General features: G+C 36.9%; 1 protein-coding gene across 2 annotated transcripts in view; it reads right to left on the bottom strand.

Moving 5' to 3' along the window:
* Lgr4 (Leucine-rich repeat-containing G protein-coupled receptor 4) overlaps positions 1-27,219 on the bottom strand; it is a 162,449-nt gene that overhangs the window by 95,416 nt on the left and 39,814 nt on the right. For both annotated transcript variants that reach the window (XM_067779896.1, XM_067779897.1), the window contains exon 2: positions 16,433-16,615. In XM_067779896.1, the coding sequence (XP_067635997.1) occupies positions 16,433-16,499 (67 nt within the window). In that variant the 5' untranslated portion in view covers positions 16,500-16,615. The remainder of the gene's footprint in view (positions 1-16,432; positions 16,616-27,219) is intronic.

The raw sequence follows: 27,219 nt of genomic DNA, 5'->3' as shown, positions 1-27,219 counted from the left end.
GTGGGTGATTCTATGGACAGTTTTCCTTCAATGGGCGCAGCAGAACAGGTGAAACTGTAGATTATTACTCGAATTTACTAAAATACAACAGCGAGCATGAAAAAAGTAGTTGCAATTTTTATGAAATTAAATTATTCTTTTCGGTAGTTTAAGAGAAAATGTCCATGAATTTTGTAACTGAAACTATGCAAAACAATCTCAAAAATATTTCAAAGAACGAGAAAATTATTCAAAATCATATAAAAAATTCGAATTTTTTAATTTTTTTTTTACTAAGTATCCAGTTTTACAGCCCTATAAATTATGGTCTAACAAAAGACAAGTTATTACATGAGGACCTCACATAGACTGATTGAGTCCGAAGCAGGCATGCTTAACGAACGAAACGATATCATTTCGTTACGATATTCAACGTTAATAAACGAAACGAAGTCATTTCGTTTAGTGACTTCGTTTCGTTTATTAGCGTTGATTATCGTAACGAAATGATATCGTTTCGTTCGTTAAGCATGCCTGGTCCGAAGTGTTACCAGAAGTTTGTTTTAACGACCAAACTGAAAAACCCTATCGAAAACCAGGACCTATGTTATAAAATAACTTCGTCTTCTTGGCAAATACTAGAAGCTAGGACTTAAGCCACTTGCTGCTTCTAGATCTGACAGCTGTATCACTCTTAATAGCTGGAGTCTTAGCCTGGCAAGTTCAGGGCACGAGCAGAGAACGTGCTCGATCGTTTTCTCCTCCAACCCGCACTTCCTACATATGCTATCACTGACCAAGCCTAATTTAAAGGCATGTGACGCCAGAAGGCAGTGTCCAGTCAGAATACCCGTCATGAGTCTACAGTCCTCTCTTTTTAATGATAGAAGCGACAGCTCTTTACTGCGCTAAAAATTCTATGGCCCGCAGGCTTCTTCTTTTCTTATAGACGACGTCTTTTTGACTTCGCCCACCCTTGTCATTCTTGCAATACTTAACCCTTAATTAGGCGCATTAAGAAAAGCACCCAATTAGGCGCATGGGGTCTTGAGTGACCCCAAAAAAACATTGGAAAAGGAATATCAAAAAGGAATAAAACTAAATAGATTTATATTTTGATTAATAAAGTTCTTTAAATACTTCACTTTAAGAAACAAAAACTGACTGGAACATTCAAATTATAAAAAAAAAAAAAAGAAAACAGTAAACTTCCCTTAAAACTAATTTTTTTGACATAGCCGAGATCATATTAAAAAATAAAAATTATTCAGTCTCATCAGCGGATTCTTCTGTTCTGCATCCGATGCAGTAGACCCTTGAGTGTTGCTGACAAATAAATTTTCGACACTGGAAACATTTTGTTGGCACTTTTTTGTCGTCCTTTCTGGGACATTATGAACAGCCCCCGCGCTTAGCTGTCGATTGATGCATCGCCTCGTTCACATCATGAATTTGACTGAGCCGTTTTTTTGTTGTCGCTGGTACAGCACGTAGTTGTATGCGACGCTTTTGGAGATCTTCCACAAGTTCTGCTGCTACTTTCTTCAAGAAAATCCGTCTTTTATGTGTCATAGTCTTCTCAGTATTCGCTTTGTGTATGAAAAATGCGTTGATGCCATATATGTTTATAAGATGAAAAAATACAGCCAGTGACCATCTTTTTGTTCTTCTTCCAACATTATAATTGCTGCAAAGTTGGTCATTACAATCCCCACCACCTTTGGTACTGTTGGAATAAGTAATTATTTCGGGTTTTAGAGCGCTTGCTGTTGTTTCTTCAATGGCGTTATCATTGTGCATGGTTGAAAGTAAAACAAGAGCTTTGTTTGGCTTAGGAACATATGAGACTATAGTCATTTGATTACGAAATCCGAAAACTGAACTTTATACTGGTCTATTTTTGTTTGGGAAAAATTCAGTTGAAATATCAGGCTTCTTTTTATATATTGCTATCTATGTTGTCGTTTCAAATCAGTAAAAAAAAACTAAAAAAAAGAAAATGGATAAAAAAACTCACAAATACATAAAGAAATCATACAGTATAAAAATACACACGTACAAAGATAAATATTAAACAATATACTAATATAAACACAAAAAAAATCACAAAAGTAAAAACTTACCTCCGCCAAAAAATGGAACGTAACTGGTCGCATGGGGTCAGCGCTCTAAAGGGCAGTGATGGGTGCGCGCGCGTTGATGTTCTGAACGCGACTAATTTGCATACCCCGCGGGGAGTGAGGAAGGTAAAAGAGCGTTAGTACGCTCTGAAGACTGTAAGCCATTATTTTTTTAATTTCAAGTTGCCTGACCCCATGCGCCTAATTAAGGGTTAAAGAAGAGTTGTTTCTATACTCAAATTGGAAAACTATGTTGCTGTTGTTGTTGTAGCGATAAGGACACTCTCGGAGGGTTTTGGGAAGTGTTATCAATACTGATAGTCGTTTCACGGATATAGATCCGGTACGTTCCGGTAACAAGCACCATTAAGGTACCAGCCTGATCATTTCGGGAACGATAAATATTACCACAAAAAACCCTCTAGGCCATCGCTGAGGAACTTGGGGTCACCCCGGCCTTGCGTGCTAAATATGTGTATAACACATTGCATATCTGTACCAGGATTCGCCTCGCGTAGGTGAGGTTGAAAATTGGGTTGCGGAAACTATAAATGCGCTTTCAACCCTTGAATCTGATTGGAAAACTATACAAGCCGACAGTTTGACTCAACTCTATTGAGTAGTGGTGAAGGCTTTTCAGGTCATAATACATCAACATTATACCTCGATACATCCACTGGGATTTATAAATGACTATTGAACCCCAATCAGCCCTTGATGCAAAAGTAGCACACAATATGATTATTGTAACGGACTCAGCTGATTTAACCCTGATAACCTCCGATATGATACTCCTACCATTTCCTAATTAGGTGCGACCACAACAACAACATCAGAGCCGTCGGATTGATCTGTTTCTGTATGGTGACTACACCATAAAACATCCTCGAATATATAATAAACAGCCTGAAGGCCCGTCGTTCTTACCTAACAGAAAGAAACCTCACAGTCATAGCGCCACTTCCTCTCAGCTAACTAGAGATTTACGAAATGATATTTTCTACGCTTTAAAAAGAGTTAAATATCAAATTAATTATCCATGTGGCAACTCCAGCATCTTAAGAACATCTTCAAGGCCAAATTCGAAGCGATAATTTCAAACAATTACTGGACACAAACATTGCACTACATTTCTCCATGAACATCCATCAATGTGACAATTTGAATAAAAAGATTTTAAGTATTTATTTAGCGAGCTTTGCTCATATTGCTTTATACAATGGTTTTTGTAATTGATATTAGAGAAAAATTGTAAGTTTACAAACGGTGATGGTTACTAGAACATGTTTCTGAATTTCACTTCTTCATCAGCTAGCTTTTCGGGAGCTGAGCGTTGAACTCGAATCTCCAACATTCATATCAGTGCAAGCCTTTAGCTGCTAAGCCATATGAATGTCCCGTTGTTCGCTGTACAATTGGTCTCTAAGAGTTGCCTTTTTGTTTATATTCCTTTTGATCACCATGTAGGCACATACACTCTGTATGTAGTTTATTCCTATTATTGATATAATAGTAACAGCGGAAGTATTAAAAACAAATACTGTAAAAATCCGAACATATGTTACTAAGCTTTCAAAAGCGCGCCTAAAAATCATATCCACACCATTAGGAATAAACTACATACAGAGTGTATGTGCCTACATGGTGATCAAAAGGAATATAAACAAAAAGGCAACTCTTAGAGACCAATTGTACAGCGAACAACGGGACATTCACATGGCTTAGCAGCTAAAGGCTTGCACTGATATGAATGTTGGAGATTCGAGTTCAACGCTCAGCTCCCGAAAAGCTAGCTGATGAAGAAGTGAAATTCAGAAACATGTCCTAGTAACCATCGCCGTTTGTAAACTTACAATTTTTCTCTAATATCAATTACAAAAAGATTTTAAATTTCAAACAATAAATTCATCATAGAAATACAGAAGTATGCAAAGCAAAGTCTTTGAAAACTCTTGATACTTGTGATGCAAAAACTTTAATTTACAGGCAATAACTCATGTCCTGAGTACATCCCCCGCCCCTCTTTTTGCCCACGTAGCTCCGGCGTGCATACAAAATTCAGCGCCAACGCATAAAGTCATACATCAAAGTTTATTGGTCATAATTTATTCCATTGATTTTCTTCATTATCATTTTTCACTATCGTCAACATTAATATTAAAATTCATTACTGATTAAGGGAAACAAATTTTTTGCCGATTATAACAATGCAACAAATGTCGCAAATATTCGAAAACATGTTATGTTCATTCACAACTGAAACACAACAGAAAGATTAAGGCCTGAGAATTGAGAGAGAATGTCCCACGCAGGGAGTAGAAATACCAGTCATTGGCCGGTTTTTTTTTTTCTGATTTAGTGATTTAGGATGATTAGGATGAATAATTAAAATGGACTGCATCGAAAAATATTTTGATTGGGCCATGCCAGTACGTAAGTGGTCCGTCAATTAATACGATAACTTGATCAAAAATTGCGAAAACTTTGTGAAAATTGGTACAAAAGCTTTCTGAACCCGGAATAGATTGGTTTTGAAAATTGGCAGAATCGGCTCAATAACCACATCCACTTTTTCGATATCGAAAATTTCGAAAAATGGAAAAAATAACTAAACATAACTATAGGCCGATAAAAAGCTGAAAATCTATATATGGATTGACTTAATGATTTTATAATTTGGTAAAATTTTGGACAATGGGTGTGGCACTGTCCACATTTAAGAGCAAATAATTCAAATTCTATTGTACATACACAAAATAAAAATTAACATAATTGATGGGCGGTCACGGCCACTTTAAACAAAATTTGTTCAAGGTCTTATGCTAAAAAATAAGAAAAAAATGTTGAGCGTGGTCGTCAAAGGCTTATGTTAACAAATCTCACACAGTACTTCATCAAGACGTGTTATGAAATGCAAAGAAGCGTTGGAAAGGATTCGCTTAGGCCTGATCATACATCTACACTAGGCTCCCGTTCACAAAAGAATAAAAAAGAGTTTATGCAAGGCGCGACATACCTCCGAGCCCGAGCTTCGCTTCCAGTTTGGGTAATGCTCCTTTTCATTTTCATGGTAGAAATATCCTGGAAGTGTTTGCCAAATCACTACCGATGACGATCAAGCTTAGAAACCCGTTTTTCTAATTTAAAAAACTTGTTTTTAAATTTCTGATGCTGCCTTGGCCGGCACTTAAACCCAGTATCTTCTTTTTTATATATAGAACAACCCAAGAAAGTGCGCTTTTAGCACCAAAATTTATTTGTATGTAATATTTACGCTCGCTGCTTAAAATATTTTTTTACAGCTTTCAACTTTCATCTTCTGCTTTAATCGCAATTTACTCTATATTCTGAATGCACAGCACCTTAACTTTACATGTTTCTTTTTCCAGACAAATTTTTTATTCGCTTTCACAATTTTGCTTACATCTTATTTTTAAACGGTTTTATTTAGCAGGGTTTGACAGACCGGCCGGCTGAACGAATTTTGTAATTAAAATTTAAGTAACTTCGCGATAAGCTACAAGCCTGAAACTTGGAATATAGTTCAGAACCCGATGACAATGCAATAATAAGAAGAAAAAACTCCGATAGATGGCGCACTGATCGAAATATTTAAAAAAAAATCGTAGTTGTGGTCCGATTTGGTTCACATTTGGAACACATAATACATACATGAATAGAAAGCGACCTATGATGTTCGATTTGGCTGATATTTGGAACAAATATTACGTACAGTCCTGTAGAAGTGATATCAAAATATTTTGGAGTTCGAGGTGGGACAAGCATACGTGGCGCAGAGTCGAGTAAAGTCTTTGGAAGGATTACGTATTGAGGACTTATATTGTAACAAATTGTCAGGAAAGAGTCCTTGTAATAATGAATCACTAAATGAACTAAATAGAATGAGAAATAACAGGCAATTAAATAAAGACTAAAACCTTGAAAATAAAATAATTTAAAAAAAAATTTTAAGTTAAACGGTTTTATTGAAAACAATACTTACATGAAATAATAATAATACCAAAAGCTAGAAAATAATTAGGTAGGTCCTATGTACTAGTCATCACACTCCTCATCAATCTAGGGCGTCGAACAGACAATTAAATAAAGGTGTTGGACTTGTCAAATTTCTATTGATAGTTACATATAAGACCAACTGAGTCTTAAATAAGGTCATGCTACGCCTCACATTTTTAGAAATTTCAGGCGCCCAACGCTTTTATTTAATTGTGTGATCAATGCCCCAGATTGATGAGGAGTGTGATGACTAGTACATAGGACCTACCTAATTATTTTCTAGCTTTTAGTATTATTATTATTTCATGTAAGTATTGTTTTCAATAAAACCGTTTAACTTAAATTTTTTTAATTATTGTATTTATATATAGAAAAACACAACAAAATGCGGTTTTCACACGAAAATTTATTTGTCTGTAATATTTACGCTACCTGCTTAAAATATTTTTGTTTTACAGCTTTCAGCTTTCATCTTCTGCTTTAATCGCAATTTATTCGATATTCTGAATGCACAGCATTTTAACTTTACATGTTTCTTTTTCAAGATCAATTTTTTATTCGCTTTCCCAATTTTGTTTACATCTTATTTTTGTTTAATTTGTTTACTTTATATTTCAGTTGTTTGCCAATTCGCAACATTAAATTTATGTTAATCGATTTGCTTTACGCGCATTGTAATTTTAATTCACGAATATGCGAATTACTCGCAGCTCATAAATTTTACAATGGATTTTCATTGGCTTTACATTTTAGTTGTTAAAATAATGTAATCTATAAAATATTTTTTGGCACATAAGTTAAGTCATAAATATTGTGTTAATTTGCTCGCCCAAGGAATTAAACAAAAGTTAATACATTCACATGCTTGTTTATTGAAACGTAATATTTTTTAGGGTATTTTAAAATTGTTGTGAAGAGCTTAATTCAAGGAGATGAATTTCAAGCCACCAAAATATTTAAAAAGTAATCAACTTTACTTTTGGACTAGTTACATATTAATTAGATGAAAATGGCTTAGTTGGCAACTAGTTAGAAACTTCAGCTATACCGAAGACCGTTATATCTTTCATCAGTGGGGTTGACAAATAATCTGATCAAATTTCAAAAATTCGTCAAATCGCATAATCGAAGAATCTCAAATAAAAAATAAATCCTTACACAAAGTCTCACCGTTGTTGGTGTCTTCATGAGATAGCTATGACGATGAAAGTACGATTTTTTCAGACAACAATGTATGCTATACTTATACATACGCAAGCATCTGGTGAAATTTGAAGCTTTTAGCTATTAAAATTAAGAAGATATGGCAAAAAACAGTCTTATCAGAAAATATTTGTTGCATGATCCAATCGGTTCCGAAAAACTTCTAATCAAAATATACTCGCACACCAAATTTCATCAAGATATCTTAAAAATTGACGAAGAAACGGACATGGCTAAATCAACTCAGCTCGTCATCCTGATCATTTCGATATATACTTTTTGATGGCTTCATCACTTCTCTTTTAAGGACTTATAATTTTCGAGATTCTTACTTACTTACTTAATTGGCGCTTAACCGTCTAAACGGTTATGGCCGTCCAACAAGGCGCGCCAGTCGCTCCTTCGCTCCGCCAACCGGCGCCAATTGGTCACACCAAGGGAGTTTAAATCGTTTTCCACCTGGTCCTTCCAACGGAGTGGGGGCCGCCCTCTACCTCTGCTTCCATAGGCGGGTTCCGATAGAAACACTTTCTTGGCCAGAGCATCATCATTCATTCGCATAACATGGCCTAGCCAGCGCAGCCGCTGCGTTTTAATTCGCTGGACTATGTTGATGTCTGCGTATAGCTCGTACAGCTCATCATTAAATCTTATGCGGTACTCGCCATCGCCAACGCGTAGAGGTCCATAAATCTTTCGAAGAACTTTTCTCTCGAACACTCCCAAAGCCGCTTCATCTGCTGTTGTCATGGTCCATGCTTCTGCCCCATATAGCAGGACGGGTACGATAAGTGACTTGTAGAGTATGATTTTCGTTCGCCGAGAGAGGACTTTACTTTTCAATTGCCTACCTAGTCCAAAGTAGCATTTATTGGCAAGATTGATTCTTCGCTGGATTTCAGTGCTGATGTTGTTGCTAGTGTTGATGCTGGTTCCCAAATAAACGAAGTATTTTACTATTTCGAAATTATGACTGCCAACAGTAGCGTGGTTGCCAAGGCGCGTATGCGCTGACTCGATGACAGCAGGTACTTCGTTTTGTCCTCATTCACCATCAAACCCATCTTTACCGCTTCTTTTTCCAGTTTGGAGTAAGCAGAACTAACAGCGCGGGTGTTTGGGCCTATGATATCAATGTCATCAGCATATGCCAGTAATTGCACACTCTTATAGTATATTGTTCCAGTGCGGTTAAGTTCTGCAGCTAGTGTAATTTTCTCCAGCATCAAATTAAAGAAATCGCACAATAGGGGGTCACCCTTTCTGAAACCTCGTTTAGTTTCGAATGGCTCGGAGAGGTCCTTCCCAATTCTGACTGAGCTGATGGTGTTGCTCAACGTCATTTTGCACAGCCATATAAGTTTTGCGGGGAAACCAAATTCAGACAAAGCGGCATATAGGCAGCTCCTTTTCGTGCTGTCGAAGGCGGCTTTAAAGTCGACGAAGAGGTGATGTGTGTCGATTCTCTTTTCACGGGTTTTTTCCCAAGATTTGGCGCATTGTGAAAATCTGGTCGATGGTAGATTTACCAGGTCTGAAGCCGCACTGATAAGGTCCAATCAGCCGGTTCACGGTGGGCTTCAATCTTTCGCACAATACACTTGAAAGGACCTTATATGCGATATTAAGAAGGCTGATTCCACGATAGTTGGTGCATTTTGCAGTATCCCCCTTCTTGTGGACTGGGCAAAGAACACAGATTCCAACCGTCGGGCATGCACTCGTCCGCCCATATTTTGCTAAGAAGTTGCTGCATGCGCCTTACCAACTCCTCGCCGCCGTACTTGAATAGCTCCGCAAGCAATCCATCAGCGACCACGGCCTTGTTGTTTCTCAATCTGGTTATTGCTATTCTAACTTCGTCATAATCGGGCGAGGGGACATATATTCCATCATCATCGATTGCGGGATCGGGTTCTTCATCTCTGCGCGGTGAATTGCTGCCTCCATTTAGGAGAGCAGAGAATTGTTCCCTCCATAATCTAAGCACTCTCTGGACATCAGTTACAAGGTCGCCGTTTTCGTTCCTACAGGAGTTGGCCCCGGTCTTAAAACCTTCTGTCAGTCGCCGTATTTTTTGGTAAAATTTTCGGGCGTTATTCCTGATGGCTAGCAGCTCAAGCTCCTCGCACTCACGCCTTTCTGCTTCTGCTTTTTTCCTTCTGAAAAGGCGTATCGCTTCCCTTTTCAACTCACGATAGCGTTCACACACTCCTCTTGTCGCACTCGCTTTTAACGTAGCACTGTAGGCAGCGTCTTTTCTTTCGGTTGCGACGCGGCATTCTTCATCGTACCAGTTGTTTTTTGTGGCCGCCGGTAACCAATTTCTTCCTCGGCGGCAGTACGAAGTGCTTTGGAGATATGCTCCCACTGCTCCTGTATTCCTTCAGGATGAGTTGTGCTCTCAGAGAGCAGGTGTGAGAGTCGAGTTGCGAAATCATTCTGTCATCAGTCTGTCGTGATTGAAGCTTTCCGACGTCTAGCTTTCCTTGTGTTTTTTGTTCCTTGGTTTTAGCCGCGTTGAGCCGGGTGCGTATTTTGGCTGCAACGAGATAATGGTCCGAGTCGATGTTAGGTCCTCGGATCGTGCGCACATCTAGAACACTGGAGGCATGCCGTCCGTCTATCACAACGTGATCGATCTGATTGCGAGTATTTCGATCAGGAGACAGCCATGTAGCTTGATGTATCTTTTTATGCATGAACCTCGTGCTGGATATGACCATGTTTCGAGCACCGGCAAAGTCAATCAGCCTCAGTCCGTTAGGAGAAGTTCCATTGTGTAGGCTGAACTTTCCGACTGTAGGGCCAAAAACACCTTATTTGCCCACCCTGGCGTTAAAGTCGCCAAGCACGACTTTTATATCATGACGGGGGCAGCGCTGGTATGCGCGTTCTAATTGTTCATAAAAAGTGTCTTTCACCTCATCGTCTTTCTCCTCTGTCGGTGCATGGGCGCAGATGAATGATATATTAAAACAAATTTCTTTTATTCGGATAGCGGCGAGACTCTCGTCCACAGGCGTGAACGCCAGCACTTGGCGACAAAGTCTCTCTCCCACCACGAACCCGACGCCGAAACTGCGCTTATTCGTATGGCCACTCCAATAGATGTCACAATTTTTGATCTTTTTTCTTCCTTGCTTCGTCCAACGCATTTCTTGGATGGCGGTGATGTCAGATTTTGCTTTGACGAGGACATCAACTAGCCGGGTATCTGCACCTATCCCATTCAGAGAGCGGACGTTCCAGGTGCATGCCCTCAATTCATTGTCCTTCAAACGTTTGCCATGGTCGTCATCAATAGAGAGTGTATTTATCCGAGGCTTGTTGTTATGTTTCATTGGAGTATGGTTTTACGTGGCGGGTCCCAAGCCCAGCGCACAACCCGCTCAGCGGGGATGAAAATATTACTTGTACGTTTATATAGCGAGCCGCTTGCTCCAAGACAGACGCCCGCTTGCAGCTGCACCTAGAGGTGTACAGACGCTGCCGATGAGATCTTCCCCGGCTATCACTTAAACCGATTACGTCGAGTGGCCTAGCCAGGTTGTCGCCTTCTCACATTAGCTCAGAGGATACTTGGCCGCAAGCGACCGGCAGTAGTGAGCTGCTTGAACCGCATGCAAAAGAATCGCTCTGCCCATTCCCAGGAGAATGGCGGTCAGAAGCTTTTCCCACTTTCATGGACTTCTACACACGGCTCCACCCTCGAGATTCGGTCATATTAAATGCACCTGGTGGTATTAAATCCACGTTTTATCCTCATGAGAGGTGTTAAAATGAGAGCTGGCGGTAGAGCTTCAAATTAACACTAATATAAGGTTACCGGATCTTTCTTTCTTCGTCATCAACTTCGCTGTTAGCCATTTTGCATTCAAAGCTGTATAAAGGAAAACTATCAAGCAGAGAAAAAATATCAAAGAATATCCACTTTTTTGGCAGACTCATAATGAGACTTTGACATTTGTGAATAAACAGGGACACGTAAATCTACATAAACAACTTCTAGCGCAGCTGTGGAGGAGGTAGAATCTACTAATGGCCAGAACCAAACATCGGTTCTTAAATAAATGTGTCTTTGAGTGCTTAGCAGAGCTCAGCTCTGCAAAATTCAGGGACTTTTTACTGCATACTTACTGAATACGATTGTTACGAAAACCAAAAAATTGCCTTTATTTCAAGTATGTGAAAGCAAAGACTGCTGCCTTCAAATCCACTACTGTGAGAAAGTTGAGAAAGACAAATAGTAGGGAAAAGAAAAAATAAGAGATGATTTAAAAAATTTACTCGTAAGCTACCGGAACGACCCATTTTAAGGGTCGATATTGGTTCAATCTTGACAGACTTTCCCTGAAAAGGTTCTAAGGTGTATTTTGAAAGCAATGCCAATAAACTTCATTATGCTTCGTTCGCCCATCCCTAATTACCATGGTCATGAGATAAGCTGTCTAGAATAGATGGGGGTCGAAATTTATGCGTAATTAGTCATAGATAAGCTGCACCAAAGGCGTTGCTTATCGCTCTCACTGCTTGAGAATTGATTCGGTAATTTGACTTCCACCTTAATTATGTTATCTAACAAAAGACCTTTACGCTTCCATAAGTGCTTTTAGCGGACTAATTGAAATTATGCTCAGAAGGTTTAGCAAAATATCACTTCACTGCCTTGAGGTAAATGTGTCTTAAACTGAGCTTTAAACTTTTCAGTTTTTTTTTTTAATATTTTTTAAAATTGTTTAATAGAAATTTAATCGGTTTCGTAGGTTTTTTATTTTTTTGCAAATTAATGCATCATCAAATTTTTATAGAATTAATTACCGAACCCATTATTTGATAAATTAGGGCTTACCTTTTGTTTGTTATCGATTTGCTACGCACGCACCTTCACATATCCATACACACAAATCCATTCAACGCAGTTGACCAAGAAAAGTATTTATGTAATTATTAAGCTATTGGCAAAATGAACCCAAATAAATGATTGTGGTTTTATTGAAACGAAATATTCAACTAAATATTGGACTAAATCCAAGATGTGGGAGACGAGCGGTTAGCCATGAACTTTAAATTAGATTTACTATCAATGACATCATCAACAATTATTTTATTTTGGTTTTAGATAATTTTAAAAGGAAAAATACGTAATAAAATTGCTTATTTGGAACTTTGGCATACGACATAGACGTCATTATGTAATTAAACTTGCCCACAATAGCGTTTGTACACTGAAAGAAATGGTGCTAGTAAAATCAACAAATCAGTTCTGTTGTTCTTGACTTAACGGAGATTCGGTGAAATTGATCGAATTACGGCTAATTCGACCGAGTTCTTTGTCAAACGAAAAAATTAGTTTAGTCATTTCAACAGAAAAAAATTGTCGCTCTTAAGTTAACAAAATTCTGTAAAATTGACAGATTCCTGGTCAATCTAACTGATTTTTCTGTTAACACAACTGATCTCACTGGTCATTTCAACAGCGATCAACTGTCAATACATTAGCAAATTTCAAAGAGAATTTTACGCTCACTGCGATCTCTGCTTTGTACTTATGACGATGGTGCCACTTGTTTAAAAAAAAAATATCAAAATAAGAAAACCACCAAATCGAAAAACCACACAAAATGGGAAAACAACAAGAAACTAGTTTTTCAGTTATCAATACAAAACGAAAAACCCTTTTTTGAATTTAATGCTCAAAAAATTATGAGATACCGGGACACCTATTTATCGGGTACAATTTTGCAACTTCTCCTCCAAACGAAATGCAAAATTGCGCCCTCTTGTTGCAAAAGTTTTGTTTGAACGAACGGGGTTTTTCCAAAGTTAGTATTTTGTTCAAGTTTTTACGAATTTTCACTCACGCGAACGAATCTAATAAGTGAAGTGGATTGCGTCGTATCTTTCAAATAGACAATGCGTTGTTCAAATAGACAACGCCACGTCCCAGCCCTTCATTGCTTCCTCTGGGGTCCCGCAAGGAAGTATTCTAGGGCCTCTATTTTTTATATTATTTATAAATGATATCGGCTCATGCTTCGCTTTTGCGGAATACTTGTTGTATGCAGACGATTTGAAAATTTTCGCCACCATAAAGAGTTCTCTCTGAAAGGCTGCAATCGGACCTCCTCAATGTTGAAAACTGGTGTTGTCTAAATCGTCTTACTCTTAACATCAAAAAGTGTTTTCACGTGACTTTTTCTAAATCGGCTAATGTTCTACGGACTTCATATAGTATTGCGGGCTGTGCCCTGGAATCCGTTGAGGTAATTAAAGACTTGGGTGTATTTTTTGACGCGAAATTTGGTTTCGCTAACCAAGTTAACTACGTTATTACTCGGTCTTATGCCATGCTAGCGTTCATTCGTAGAAAATGTTCAGCTTTCACTAACCCTCACACCCTCAAGTCTCTTTATTGCTTTTTTGTCAGATCGAGACTGGAGTATGCTGCTATAATTTGGAGACCATACCATACTAGTCCCTCTAATCGTATCGAGAGAGTTCAAAAAGTTTTTTACGTTTTGCTCTCCGTTCTTTGAATTTTTCTGATCCTTTGCCGTCATATGAATCGAGATGTCTTTTAATTGAACTGAGTACGCTTGTAAATAGACGAACCATCTTATCGTGCTCGTTGTCCATTGGCTTAATTTCTGGAGCTGTTGATTGTCCATCGCTCCTGGAAAAAATTCAGTTCAATGTTCCCTGCAGAAACTTGCGGCACTTTGAGACCTTTAAAATTAGTTTTGCAAGGACCAACTATGCGGTAAATGCGCCTTTTACGAGGGCTTGTGCGGATCTCAATTTGTTTTTCAGTTCTTCAGGTGTTGACTGCACTTCTTCGTATGCAACCCTAATTAGTAATTTAAGATCTTTCTACTCTTAATATTATGCTAGTCTGTAAAAATTTGTAAATTTAAAGACTCAAATAAATAAATAAATAAATAATAAAAAAAACATCCTTTTTTAATGTTGATGTTTCCGACAAAATAAAAGTTTGAGTTGTTTTGGAATCGTTTCAACTTAAAGTGTTACGAAAATTAAACTTGCCGAACTACATGTAAAGTTACTCCAGTGGTGAATTACCTTCCTGCGATTTGATTCTTTACTGCTCTATAACTTACAAGTTCTCTTTTTAAAATATTACGTCAAACATTTATACTACAAGTTTTGTTCGAAAAAATCAAGTGTGGCAACTACATGCGAGAGAAGAAATTGAGAATGAGCTGAGCTGCAACTGAAAGAATTGAGAATCAGTTTTGTGACTACTATTTTCATTTCTATTTTCAAAGCGAAGTTCAAAACTATAAATTATATAAATTATAAAATATAAAATTTGGTGAAAGTGCGTTTAATAAAACAAAATAAAAAAGTGTATAATGTTTAATGTGTGCCAGCATATTTGATGTGAGACCAATTGACGTTCGGTTAGTAAGTGCCACCGTGGTGTGATGGTAGCGTGCTCCACCTGCCACACCGTATGCCCTGGGTTCGCACCCCGGGCAAATCAACATCAAAATTTTAGAAATAAGGTTTTTCAATTAGGGGAAAATTTTTCTAAGCGGGGCCGCCCCTCGGCAGTGTTTGACAAGCGCTCCGAGTGTATTTCTGCCATGAAAAGCTCTCAGTGAAAACTCATCTGCCTTGCAGATGCCGTTCGGAGTCGGCATAAGTCCAAAAAAATTGGAAGGAAGCTCGGCCTAAAATCTCTTCGGAGGTTATCGCGCCTTACATTTATTTATATGGCAACATAGGTCTTTCGTACAAAGCTGTCGCAACAACTTTTTTTGTTCCTTTGACTACTAAAACGGTGAATTACGAATCAACGATTTGTGCGTAGTTGATTCAACATCTTGTTGCGATGGATAAAAATTAACAGAAATTTCGGTGGAATTGACCCGTATTTCGGTTGATTTTACCAGTCTTTTTCTTTCAGTGTAGAGCATGACTTAACTAAAAATGTCATGGGTGATCACTGCAAATGAAGGAAAATTTGTGAGACCTAAAATTGTCTTTTCAAGTTCATATATTAGAGAGTTTTTGGTATGCTAGCACAGATATATCTATACGCAAAACATTGACAATCTCTAGATGTGTATATTTGTGTATATGTACATATGTATGTATGTATTTGTATTGCATTAAAAGAGCAATTTAGTCGCCATCACAAAAGGGCTTAAAATTGAGCGCAACCCACAGGAAGTGATCAAAATGCTAATAGCTCTTTATATTACAACAACAAAAAAACTACGTTGTAATGAAAAATACGAGCTTTCGGCATGTCATATCGATCAAAATGGGCGTCAAAACTCCAACATTTGTCATTAAATTTTTAATACCAAATTCCTGAAGTGTCACTTTAGTTATGAGTTTCACAGAGTTCACGAAAAGTTCAGATGGTAGAGGTCATTTCAGTCAAGCACATTTTACAACAAAAAAACTCTAGATTATATATATTAGCTTATGCCCGTGGGTTTCACTCCACGTTTCTATAAAAATATGCAAAATATGCAAGTTTTAAATTTCTTTTAAGGCGGCAGTTTATTAAACGTCCAAAAGGAATATAAGCCAAACCCAACTCCGCAGTCAAACTTTAGCTGTTTATATAACCCAAGTTTGTACATATGTAAGGAAGGTGCCACGCTCCTTTACCCCAGTTCCACATTTTAATGTCGATGTTAAGACTTAACATCATATAGCTCCTTGCCAATTTCCATCATTCTACATCCAATTAGTTCCTGTTTCAACCGCGATAGCCTAATCGTGGTTGCGTTAGCGAAATCAGAAAGTGCTTGAACTAGTTGCGGTCCTAGGTATGTCTGTTCAGAAGCCCCTCTGCCTTTTGTACTCAGGCGTCTCATACCCAGGAACTCCCTTGAATCAAATCATCAAGACATCTCAAATCAATGTTTGCTCTAACTATCGTATCGTTGGCATACCGACCGAAGAATGAATAGACATACCTCCATGGCTTTCTTTCTGTCTCAAATAACTGAAGTTTTGAATTTCGCATACAAAATTTAAAAAAATCGGCATGGCCTTATATTGGCTAATTTTAAGTGTCAAACAGAGCTTCCGCCCTCAGTAAATTCTTTACTTAAAATTCAACGACTTACCAACTGCCAGTGCCAAATAAATGTCTGAGGTGGCAAAATTTGTTACAAAAATTCTTTGGCGTGCCATCCTAAGCTAAATTTTTTGTGCTGGTTTTCTCATTTGTTGTTTTCAAATCCGATTCTGTGTTATTCAACTCATCGTTTTCCAAAATATTAAGGATTTCTTTTTAACAGTTTTGTTTGCTGTAAATAAATAGAAGACAAATTTCATTACAATTAAAATTATCTAAAAAAATAAATTCGAATTAAATTTTAATTATATATGTATAAATTTAAACGTAGTGTGAAGGGAGGATAAGAGGGTGATGTAGAATATGAAGATAAAAAACACAAAGAAAAATACGGTGCTCGCTCCCAGCGTGTTAATGGGATAAACATATTCTCGTGGTAGGTATGTCTGTCGTAATACACAAGTCTAGAAGGTTCGACGTGGTGATATTTAAACGTTCCCGGTTCGGTGCTAATTTTCCTAACTTAACAGATCAATATCCAACAAATTACCATCAACATTGAAAATACTACCTAAAACCTTCGGGGAGTGTCTTTGTCGGGACGAAAGTAAGAAAAAACTGAATAAGAAAAAGAAAATTCTGTGTCGTACTTTATCTTGGATACATGCTGAGCTATTAGGTTGGGTGTCAGCTGTCCAGTTAAAGGGCAGCTCACCTGGACACTTTTGTTTTGGTTCCACATACCCTAACGGCCAAACTGGCTTACAGTTACTTAGAAAATCGCTGCGTGGTAACGATAAAGATAAGGCACGCATCGATCTTAAAAATATCCTCCAGATGGAAAGATACGTTTCGTACGCCTATTCTTAGCAAAGGTTGGCCAAATGAGCACAAAGTGACTGGATGTTTCCCCCACACAGTTGTCCTCGGTACATCTAACACAGCTGAGACTACCCAGGATATTTAATCGCACCACATGGACTCACATTGAGCGCTTGTAAGGATTACAAAGCCTCCACTGGCAAACACGTTCAGTTCGCAAGTGACTGCTCGGCTCTGCCATCCAAATAATTTTTATCAAAATGTAGTTAGATGTCACTGCAGGTGCGGTCAAGCAGTCCTACAAAACCCTCGACCTCACGCTGGCAGAGCATAGTGCTTTAATAGCCGCCTAACAATATCAGGCAATTTTTTATTCCCTAAAAGTTACAGCGGCGGACAGCATCCCATCTAACGCATCCTTTGTAGTGGCCTTCCTAGCCTTGCCTTAAGCATTGCCCTTCCATGACAGCTAGCTCTCAAGAAAGATCCAGAGCGTGGTCTTAATTCAGGAATATTGTACGTTCGCCTAAATATAACAATCACTGTATGAATTTAAAAAAAATTTCACTGAACCTTTCAAAATTTTAAAAAATTAATAACAAATAAAAGGTGCGATATACCACCGAAGAGATTTAGGACGAGCTTCACTTCCAATTTGCGTCATGCTTCTTTTAATTTTTTCTAAAACTTGTTGGAATGGGACTAACATGTTTTATGCCGACTCCGAACGGCATATGCAAGGCAGATTAGTTTTCACTGAGAAGCTTTTCATGGTAGAAATGTACTCGGACTGTTTGCCAAATCACTGCCGAGTGGCGACCCCGCTTAGAAAAACTTTTTTCTAGTTGAGAAAACTTGTTTCTAAATTTTTGATGTTGCTTCGCTCGGGACTTGAACCCATTGTGTTCGGTGTGATAGGCGGAGCACGCTTCCACCACATCACGGCGGGCGCTTACTTAAAATATTGGGGCGCTTTTTAGCTGCTTTTGATTTATTTTAGGAAGCTTGTTCTACTGCTTGTTGTAGTTGAAGTTTTTCTTCGTTAAGCACGAAAGGTTAAAATAATAAAAAAAACCAAAAAAAAACAAGTTTTACTATTTATAAAATTATCGACATTGCGCAGCCCTCCTTCACAAATAAATCTTTGCTTTTTCCAGACACAAATTTGTATATATCGTGTTTTATTTTAATTGAATTTACGTATTGCAAGAATTTCCAATAAATTGCTTAATTATTTTATTTACTTCTTCGCACAAGCGAAAAATTGATTAATGACCATTCACAAAAATAGATAGGTAATAAAAATCAAATATAAACGAAAAATCGATCCAAACATTTCAAAAGCAGCATGGTCTTTTATTTTAGCTACCCAGTTTAATTATAGCATTTTATCAATGCAGGCCCACACATACACACAATCAAGTGCACGCATTTGCACACAGCCCATGAGCAACGATTTCATTTCCAAGCGCTGCCTACTTTTTACGTCAAGCTTTTAAAGATTTGATTTATTTCTATAATTACAACTTTCAAAATTACTCAATATGCTAGTGCGCTTTCTCCGATGACCAACTTTTTTTTTTGTTTCAACGAGGAATTCATTGACAACGCCAGCAACAAATAGACACCCATAAAAAATTTGAAAAAGTTACGTATACGCCATGGCATCCGCACGCTATTGAAACGAAACCAAAAATATGCCATCAATCAGCTAGTCGGTCAAGCTAACCAAAAAAAACACTGCAACAACAAAAATACAAATGAACTCGTTTGTTAGTAGACCAACTAAATAAGTACGTGCAGTAATTTCGAATCTAATACCATATAAATAAGTCAGAACTAAGGCAAAAAGAAAACGCAAGCGGAACAACAATTGACCAAATCATCGCGCAGTGGGTGCTTTCTGTTGCTGTTGCCTCTGTGTTTGCCTTTTGTGTGTGTGTGTGCTAGCATCTGCAAGTCATCACATATGTTGCCAACAAATAAGAAAATCAACAACAAAATTTTATAAACAAAACAAACACACATACACTCATACAGACACACGCCTGCAAGCGTATGAACGCTTACTAATTTTAAAAAAATCTTTGCACTTTGTTATTTTTAAAATTTTAGCTATAAACATTTTTTGTGCAGCATAAATTTCTACTTTGCTATTCGATTTATTGTTGTTGCTTTAAAAATATTATCTTTACAATAACTTAGTATATTTTAGAGATATACGCCGCCAATACACGCCGCCGCCGCCGCCGAATGTCAAAAATATCGGCGCGGCGGCTGCGGCGGTGGCGGCGTTCGGCGCGTTACTATATTTTCTACTCTTTTAAGACTGTCTAGGCATTTATTGCTCATCTCGAAAATTGGTCCGATATGGTTGAAAGGGGTATCAAGGGATGCGCATCACTGCCAGTTATAAAAATCCAATTGCGAAATTCAACACTTTCTAACCGTTCAAAAGTTATTTGAGAAAACAGGCGCTTTCAATGCCAGCTTAACGCGGATTTCGCATCGCCGAATTCACCAAGTTATTAAAACAAAACACTTAAAAAAAATTATATAAAAAATTTAAATGCTCACTTCGCATAATTTTTTCAAAAATTAATAAAGTACGATGAATTTAAACAAAGTGCCCTAAGTCGAACATATTTTCAAATTGTCCTCAAGTTGTTAAAAAAGCAAGTTACCCGAAAAGGTGCCGAATTTTATTTCTCGATTGACTGAAAGAATAAGCAAAATCAGTGATGCAAAATCCTTTAGTAGGCTCCAGTGGTTTAAATTCTCCTTAGAAATGATTCTCAGCTCACACTTAAGTTGCATATGTCTTCAACACGTATGATAAGGGTTTGAAAAACCAATTTATTTGCTGAACTATAAAATAGCGTCTGAAATTTTATTTTTTATTTTCACACTTCATCATTCAACACCTAAGTCTCTTGGTTTGAGATTTCCTAAAGTTGGCGGCCCTATCCCCAACTAGTCCCTTGGAGTGAATCACATTGGATATAGCCTATCAATCATGTTTAAATATGACCAACACGGCTTATGTTACAAATGTGAATACGTAGGCACATTTTTTAACCAGGTTAGGCTTTGTCCTTCGCAAGAACACTTAAAGTGGTGAAGCAAAAGCTTTCTCAAGACAGTGGAACAAATGACCGGGTGTTCTACTTACGTAGGGGATAGTCGAACTAGTCTGAAAACTGATGGCGGTCATCCATAATGAGCTCTTATATCATAAGGCCGGAAACGAAGAGTATTGAGGTCAATATATCGAAATAAACGTCTGCAAATTTTGGTCTTCATTTTAAGACTTTTATCCACGGTCCTTGTAAAGCTTAAATTATGTAGAAGCGCCGACGATTTTCACCCATGTGTTACGCAATGATATCCACTTAGACTGCTTATGATTTCGAGCGCGGCATCTTTGGTTGAATAGTTACTATCTAACGTTTCAATGTGTTATTGGGTGTAGCTCGGAAGCATAGCGCGACAAAAACATCCGTCAGAAAGTCTTCGGAGCTATACCTAGAGCTTCTAGGAAAGTAACGTCGACGAAGGTATGAGTTCGAAGTCGCAGTACTATGGATTCTGTGATGGCATATGGTTTGAGGGTCAGGAGGCGTGGTAGCGACTGGTGGTCGAAATTGCTACTATTCGCACGTCGGGAATTGTAGCTCTTAAAAAGAGCCGAAAAAACTGAAGGCCCCTTGGCGCGATCAACAATAAGCCTGCATTGATGCTAATCGTTAAAACAGTGCCACGAGAGTCATGACTATTAGTAGATAATTTATAGCAACCGTAAGAAGCCTTTGTGTGTGACCAGCATGTAGCCACAAATGATTTAAAGAAATCGTGCCGACGACGGATATTAGAGTTAGCCCAGAACATATCCTTCGGTGAAACTGCGCTAAAAAAGTGTGACCAGTTAAAGTATTTCTCGGTCTCTCCGCAAGGAGCTACTCCCACAAATTTTTGAACGATCCACGAGATTTTGAGGCAAAACCCGCGGATCTTTCCGAAACGTCGATTTCCTTAAATACATATAAACAAAACCTTTCCCAATATTATTTTTTTTTAATTTTTCGCTTTACAAGCCTCCCAGATCTTCATCCACAAGTAAATGATATTGTTCCAGATCGTCAAACATACCATTGACGTAAGCAGTGTGTTTCCATATTATTTCCATTAGTTGTGGACAATGTGATACTTTGAAGTCCAACGATTCAATTCAGAGGTTTACGCCGATCACTTTGTCGGCGCACCGGCGCCACCGCCGCTGCCGGTATATTATAGAGCCTACGCCGCCGCCGCCGATTAAAAGAACGGCGTAAACCTCTAGTATATTTGCACTAAATTTATTTAAATGGCTGCATAAAGTTTATGCAAATTTTTTTTTATACCATTTCAATTCATGCAATTACAAGTTGTTTTCCAAATATATTTTTAATTGTTATTTTTTTCTTTATATTTTTGGTCTAGTTTTAAAAATGTTTATGTTCGGAAACAAAAAAGTAAATTCTTAAAGGTAAAAAATGCAGGAAATCGATATTTGAGGAAATAAGATCAATTAGAAAGCTGTATAGTATCGATCACCTTCCATCACAAATGCTACTTCTAACTCGCATCACGGCAACGAACTTGCTGTTGTCCAACTGGGTTGATTGCGAGGTGTCAAGGTCCTAATGGCCATGTTTGGATAGAAAAGGAACTGGCTTCCATCTCAAGCTAAACAAATCTGCAGTGATGGTTCTTACGGTGTCACTGTGCTATTGTAACAATGCTACAATGCTCTGGCGCATAGCAACGAGCTCCCTCTACAGAGGCTGTTAGGATGAGGAGAAAGAGGAGTCGACTCATCACTCTCTCTCTGCCGATGTCCAGGACTGCGAACAAGTCGACTCAGATTTCTGGGCACAGCTTTTTTCATAGTGGGGTTGGTAAGGTAATCCTTTCACTCCTACTACAGCTCATCAGAGAAGCGTTGAGGACCACTAGGAAGCAATCTGCTTAGACGAATGTGTTACCACCCGGCACTAACTAGAGACACTCATAATGGATAAAAATTTCTCCGAGTGTATGTGTGGGCATTTAATCCAGTGTTGGCTGAACTGCTTTGTGTCCCAGTTAATTATGGTTTTTTCGAAATATTCGGCCTAAAACTGGGTGTAAAAGTTGATAAAGGTGCCGAAGCAATAATTAGAGATCAAGTTCTGTTGAACAAGCCTAAAAATATTCCTCACAATTTGCTTTAAAAACATGTAGTATACATATATGTATGTATGTACCGAATTGTGTATAAAAGGAATAGCAACAAAAAACAATACTTAGACACAAATTACAAAGCTTGCAGCGTTTATATGGTTGAGTGGATAGAGGCATCTACCCTTACACCAGTATGAATGTAAGAGATTACGAGTTGAAAACTCAGCTTACGCAAAGCTAGCTGAAGAAGTGAAAATCAGAAACATGTCCTAGTAACTGTCGCCGTGTGCAAATTTTGAAATTTTCCCCTAATATCAATTTTCAAAGAATATAAACAAATAAAACGAAAATGAATGAAATAATAATAGCGCAAGTTTGTTTATTGGTTACCAAATTGTAGTTAGCTCGCTGCTAGCTTCTTTTTCTACTGGGCATTTCGTATTTCATGTGGTAGTCACATGAGTAAATCGAGCTACTACACTAGAGTAGGGCACTCGGGTTGTTGTCTGAAAGTGATAACTGCCCGCGGATTATTCTAGGCATTAACGCCTTAAACCGTACTAATATTTAACTCGCCTTTGGCTGAATTTGGCTTACTCTTAAGATCCCATTAATTAATTGTGCCTTGTTGTAGGCTTAAGCTTCAGCTATATATGACAGCTTTGCAAAGCGCTTTTGTGTAGGATTAACCGATAAGTCTGCGTTAATAATGAGTTGATAATAACGTTCTTTCATCAACTAAAGCCTAAGCATTTTCTTCTTTTGGAGTACATCGTTAGGCCATAGCCATTTATTTGGACATACTAACAAACGAAAAGCCTTTTTTATACGCAACGAGATAAGTCGCAATAATTTTCACATTCATTAACGCTTCAACTTTTTATTTTTTTATTTATAAGTTCGACTACTAACACTATTTGAATAATCAACCATTCATTAAATATTTGGTTAATATTGATTGATGCGTATTTATAGCCTTTTTGATGTCAATGAATTAACTGAATAACTTGCATTCAAGTGCTCACTTGGTGGTTGATTGAATGTCGTCTGTCTGATGTGTGAAAGCTTTTCTTTTTGTTGAATTTAGCTCAATAATATCGAAATTTGTAAAACAACGAAAACATAAATAAATTACTGCAACGTGTACGAATTAATACAGCAAGCCTTTTTAGACCAGTTAGCGATTAATTAGCCTATAACTAAGAAGGGTAGGAAAGTAGGAAACCCAACTCACTATTGGCGAACTAAAAACTCTTCAATATTGAACGAGTTTTGCCTCTCTTTTGATGCCTAAATATTGTTTGCAACATACTGATCTTATTGACGTAGTGATTAAATATATAAAAAAAAATATTCAGCCCTATTCTGCATTTCGACTTGGATTGGAATTTTTACGATTTGACAATTTTGGTATTCTGTGTTCCAATCTCTTTCGATCGAACTTCGAATCGTTCGATTTTGTGTATTTTGCATTTCGATCGTAGTTCCGTTTTTCTAAGTTGCAAATTAGTTGGCGGAAAAATATTTTCTTTTTATTTTTTTATTAATTTATAACAGAATTTCAATAAAAATGTAAGTAAAACTTGTTAAGAAACGTAGAAGGCTTGATGATGATTGTTTTTTATATGTTTCCAGGTCAAAAACAACATGTCGATGTCGAAGTCCTTGGACGTATTTGCCCCGTAAAAGCATCTAACACATACTTGACAGCATCCTTATTAAGTCGAAAGTTTTTTTTGAACCTAAATAAGAAAATAAGTCATTAAACTTTACCACTTTTAAGTTCAATTTCTTACAATTCGTCACTCATCTCAAATGGATTACGCAAATCTCGCAATATTTGCCTTTCCATTCTCGCCTGCCCATTTTCCTACGCGTTGCTTTCCAACTCCACAAATAATGCCGCGGCTATTGATTCCATAGCATCCATAAAATTCAGAAAATGTCAACTATATTCGTGCAGGAGTCCGTTTTAACAAAACTCGGTGGCCACGGCAGGGAATTGGCCAAAAGAACGACAAAAACACACTTACAATTATGAAAGCACTTCACTCAAGAAAATAAAACACTGCGGCAAAATGCGTACAAAATGGCTTGGATAATGAAATATAAACGTTTTTCAATGTGTTTTAAAAATTTTCTTTAATTTATTTTGTTCCAATGTTCACACATTCCGTACAAACAGCTGATTTCGAAAAATCATTTGCTCTTCCTTTTCTCGTTACGATTCCGTCGTAATGCAGAATACCCAACTTCGATTAAAGCGGAGCGTAGAACGGGAACGTAATCGAAATGCAGAATAGGGGTGATTGACTGACTACGAACTCTAATAGAGTAAACTTTTCTTGAAAGTAGTTAAGTTTAATGATTATTTGATTGTGATAATGATTATTTGATTGTAATTCAGCAATCTATAGGTGATGAACAGATAATTAGTCATTAATCTTTGGAAACTACAAATAAGCAAAACTAATCAAGCAACTAAAGCAAAAAAATTATTAAAAATAATCAATTAATTAAAATTAGTCAATATCAATCAGAAAACCGTGTAAGTGATGAATTATTTTTAATCAGTTGTTTATTTGTAATTATTTAACTTATTTATGCATTGAAATCATTTGAAGTATTCTTATTTAAAAAGTATTCTTATTTAAATTTTAAAAATTCAAATATAATTGAAAATAATCAATTTAAAAAAATTAACATTAAAAAATTATAAATTTCTCTGATCGAGTTTGTTTTTTATTTAACTTAATGTAATGATTAATAAATCAATTAATTAAATACACTCAATGTTGACAAAAAATTTGTTTACAGCTTAATTATGTTTAATCAATCATCAATTAAAAAATATATAAATTAAAAATAACTTTGACTGATTCGTTTTTTTCTATTTAATTGAAGGCAATGATTATTCAATCAAATAACTAAATGTAGCCAGTTTCGAGCAAAACATCTTTTGAAAGCTTGACTATATTTAACACCATGGACACATTCAATCTATATGAGGTCTTTAATGACCGGCTAGTTCAACCTTGATCATATTTAATTAGTTGATAATTTGTAGTCATATTTAGTTTTTAATTAGAATAACTGAAAATAACGTTAAATCATATATGTAATATTGCTACAAAAAGCTAGGTACATTCCCAAGCATCAGAGTGCCGATATATTGCTGTTTAAACGTTTTTGTTTTTGTATGCAATAATCGAATGTACCTAAATTTAAATTTTTTCTTGTCACACTTATGCTGCTACAATCACAAAAATTTTATAGGCTGTCTTGTTTTGATTTCGAATTCAAAACACATTGCGAGCATTTTCTATTAGCAATATAGGAGTATTACATATATGCGTTAAATAATATTTCATTTATTTTAATCATGTGACTAAATTGTATTTCAAATTTGTGATTTAACTTTATTTTAATTAAAATTTTAAAAATGTAATCAAAATAACAAAGTGATTATATCAAATTCAAATATTTGACTAATAATAAGAGAATGCCTAATTATTGTTACTTTAGTTTTTAATTTCATCAGTAAGTATTAGTTAAGATTGTTTTTGATTATTTTCAATTATTAAATGAATAAAACAGTTGAAAATATTTTGAAATACACAGTTAGTTGGGGACAATCTTGCAAATTATTCACCCCTATTGCGAGTGTCGATTAGCAGTAGAATAGAGTGTTGTCGATCGAGTCGACTGTGTTTTTTTTCGTATTGCGTAACATGATTGAATTAAAATTGTCCCTTTGTGAATAGTAGATTGAATGGCAATCAGCTGTTCAGTATTTGTTTACATTTTTGCCGCATTTGATATAATTAAATTAATAAGTAAATTTAGGTTACTTAGGTCAATTCAAATAGAAAACCAAAATTATATATAAAGACGGCTGGGGGATCTATATGGCGTCAAAAAAGAACAGTGTTCCGGTTTGTTTGGCTGGCAAGTCTTGAAGCGACATCTGCTGGCAAGGCATTCAAAGAGGCTGAACTAAAGTTCAATATTTTCCATATATAAATAACTGCTGTATCGAGCCATCATTATATTGGAAACTATTTTAGTAAGAGCGGACAATCTAATATAACAGTTGGCAAGTCATGGCGTTTGAGTGCACGTCACTATGGTGGATTGGCTGGTTTGTACAAAGCACAAATTAATGCAAATTACCAAGCAGACCAAGAAAAAATCAGCCCCGTAGGCCAGAAAAACGAATCTTTCTGTAAGGCGTTCCATTCTGGTCCTACTTCCATTTCTACCCAGTTCAATTTACTACTGGCCAAAAATACCTCTTAATTAACACTTTTTATTTATGAACAAATAAAACAAGTTTTATTTATATACCAAGTACTTAATTTGATTGTGTTAGTATCGACGTCATACAAAAGAAATTTTTGTAGTGTAATTATTTTCAAATTAACTGCAATTTGGTTGGCGAGGAAAAATAAAAATATGAGTTGAGTTAGAGGTGCGAAAGTTTGTTTTTTAATTGCAGTTCGTGAACATAGTTTTGTTAAGTGTCTGCGAAGAAAATTTGGCTCAGTATATATATTTTTTTTAAGGAGAGTTTTCGAGAATATTTGAAAACATGAATGCTGAATAAGCTTAAGCAGTACTGGGGGGTATTGTACGCTGCTGTGAGGTAGGTTCAATGAACGTGTTCAGCGCAATGGACCTATATGCATCCAAGTATATCATAATACAAACTTAGAAGAAGGTTAAAGCAGGCCCGTTGGAGCCCTTTTAGTAGGAAGGAGGAGACGTAATGACTGTTTAACATACGGGAAGCATTAATGGCCTGTGATTGTG

This window comes from Eurosta solidaginis, chromosome 4, assembly GCF_040869045.1.
Source record: "Eurosta solidaginis isolate ZX-2024a chromosome 4, ASM4086904v1, whole genome shotgun sequence".
NCBI lineage: Eukaryota > Metazoa > Arthropoda > Insecta > Diptera > Tephritidae > Eurosta > Eurosta solidaginis.
Note: the sequence above shows the minus strand (reverse complement) of the source record. Positions and strands in the feature narration are given on the sequence as shown.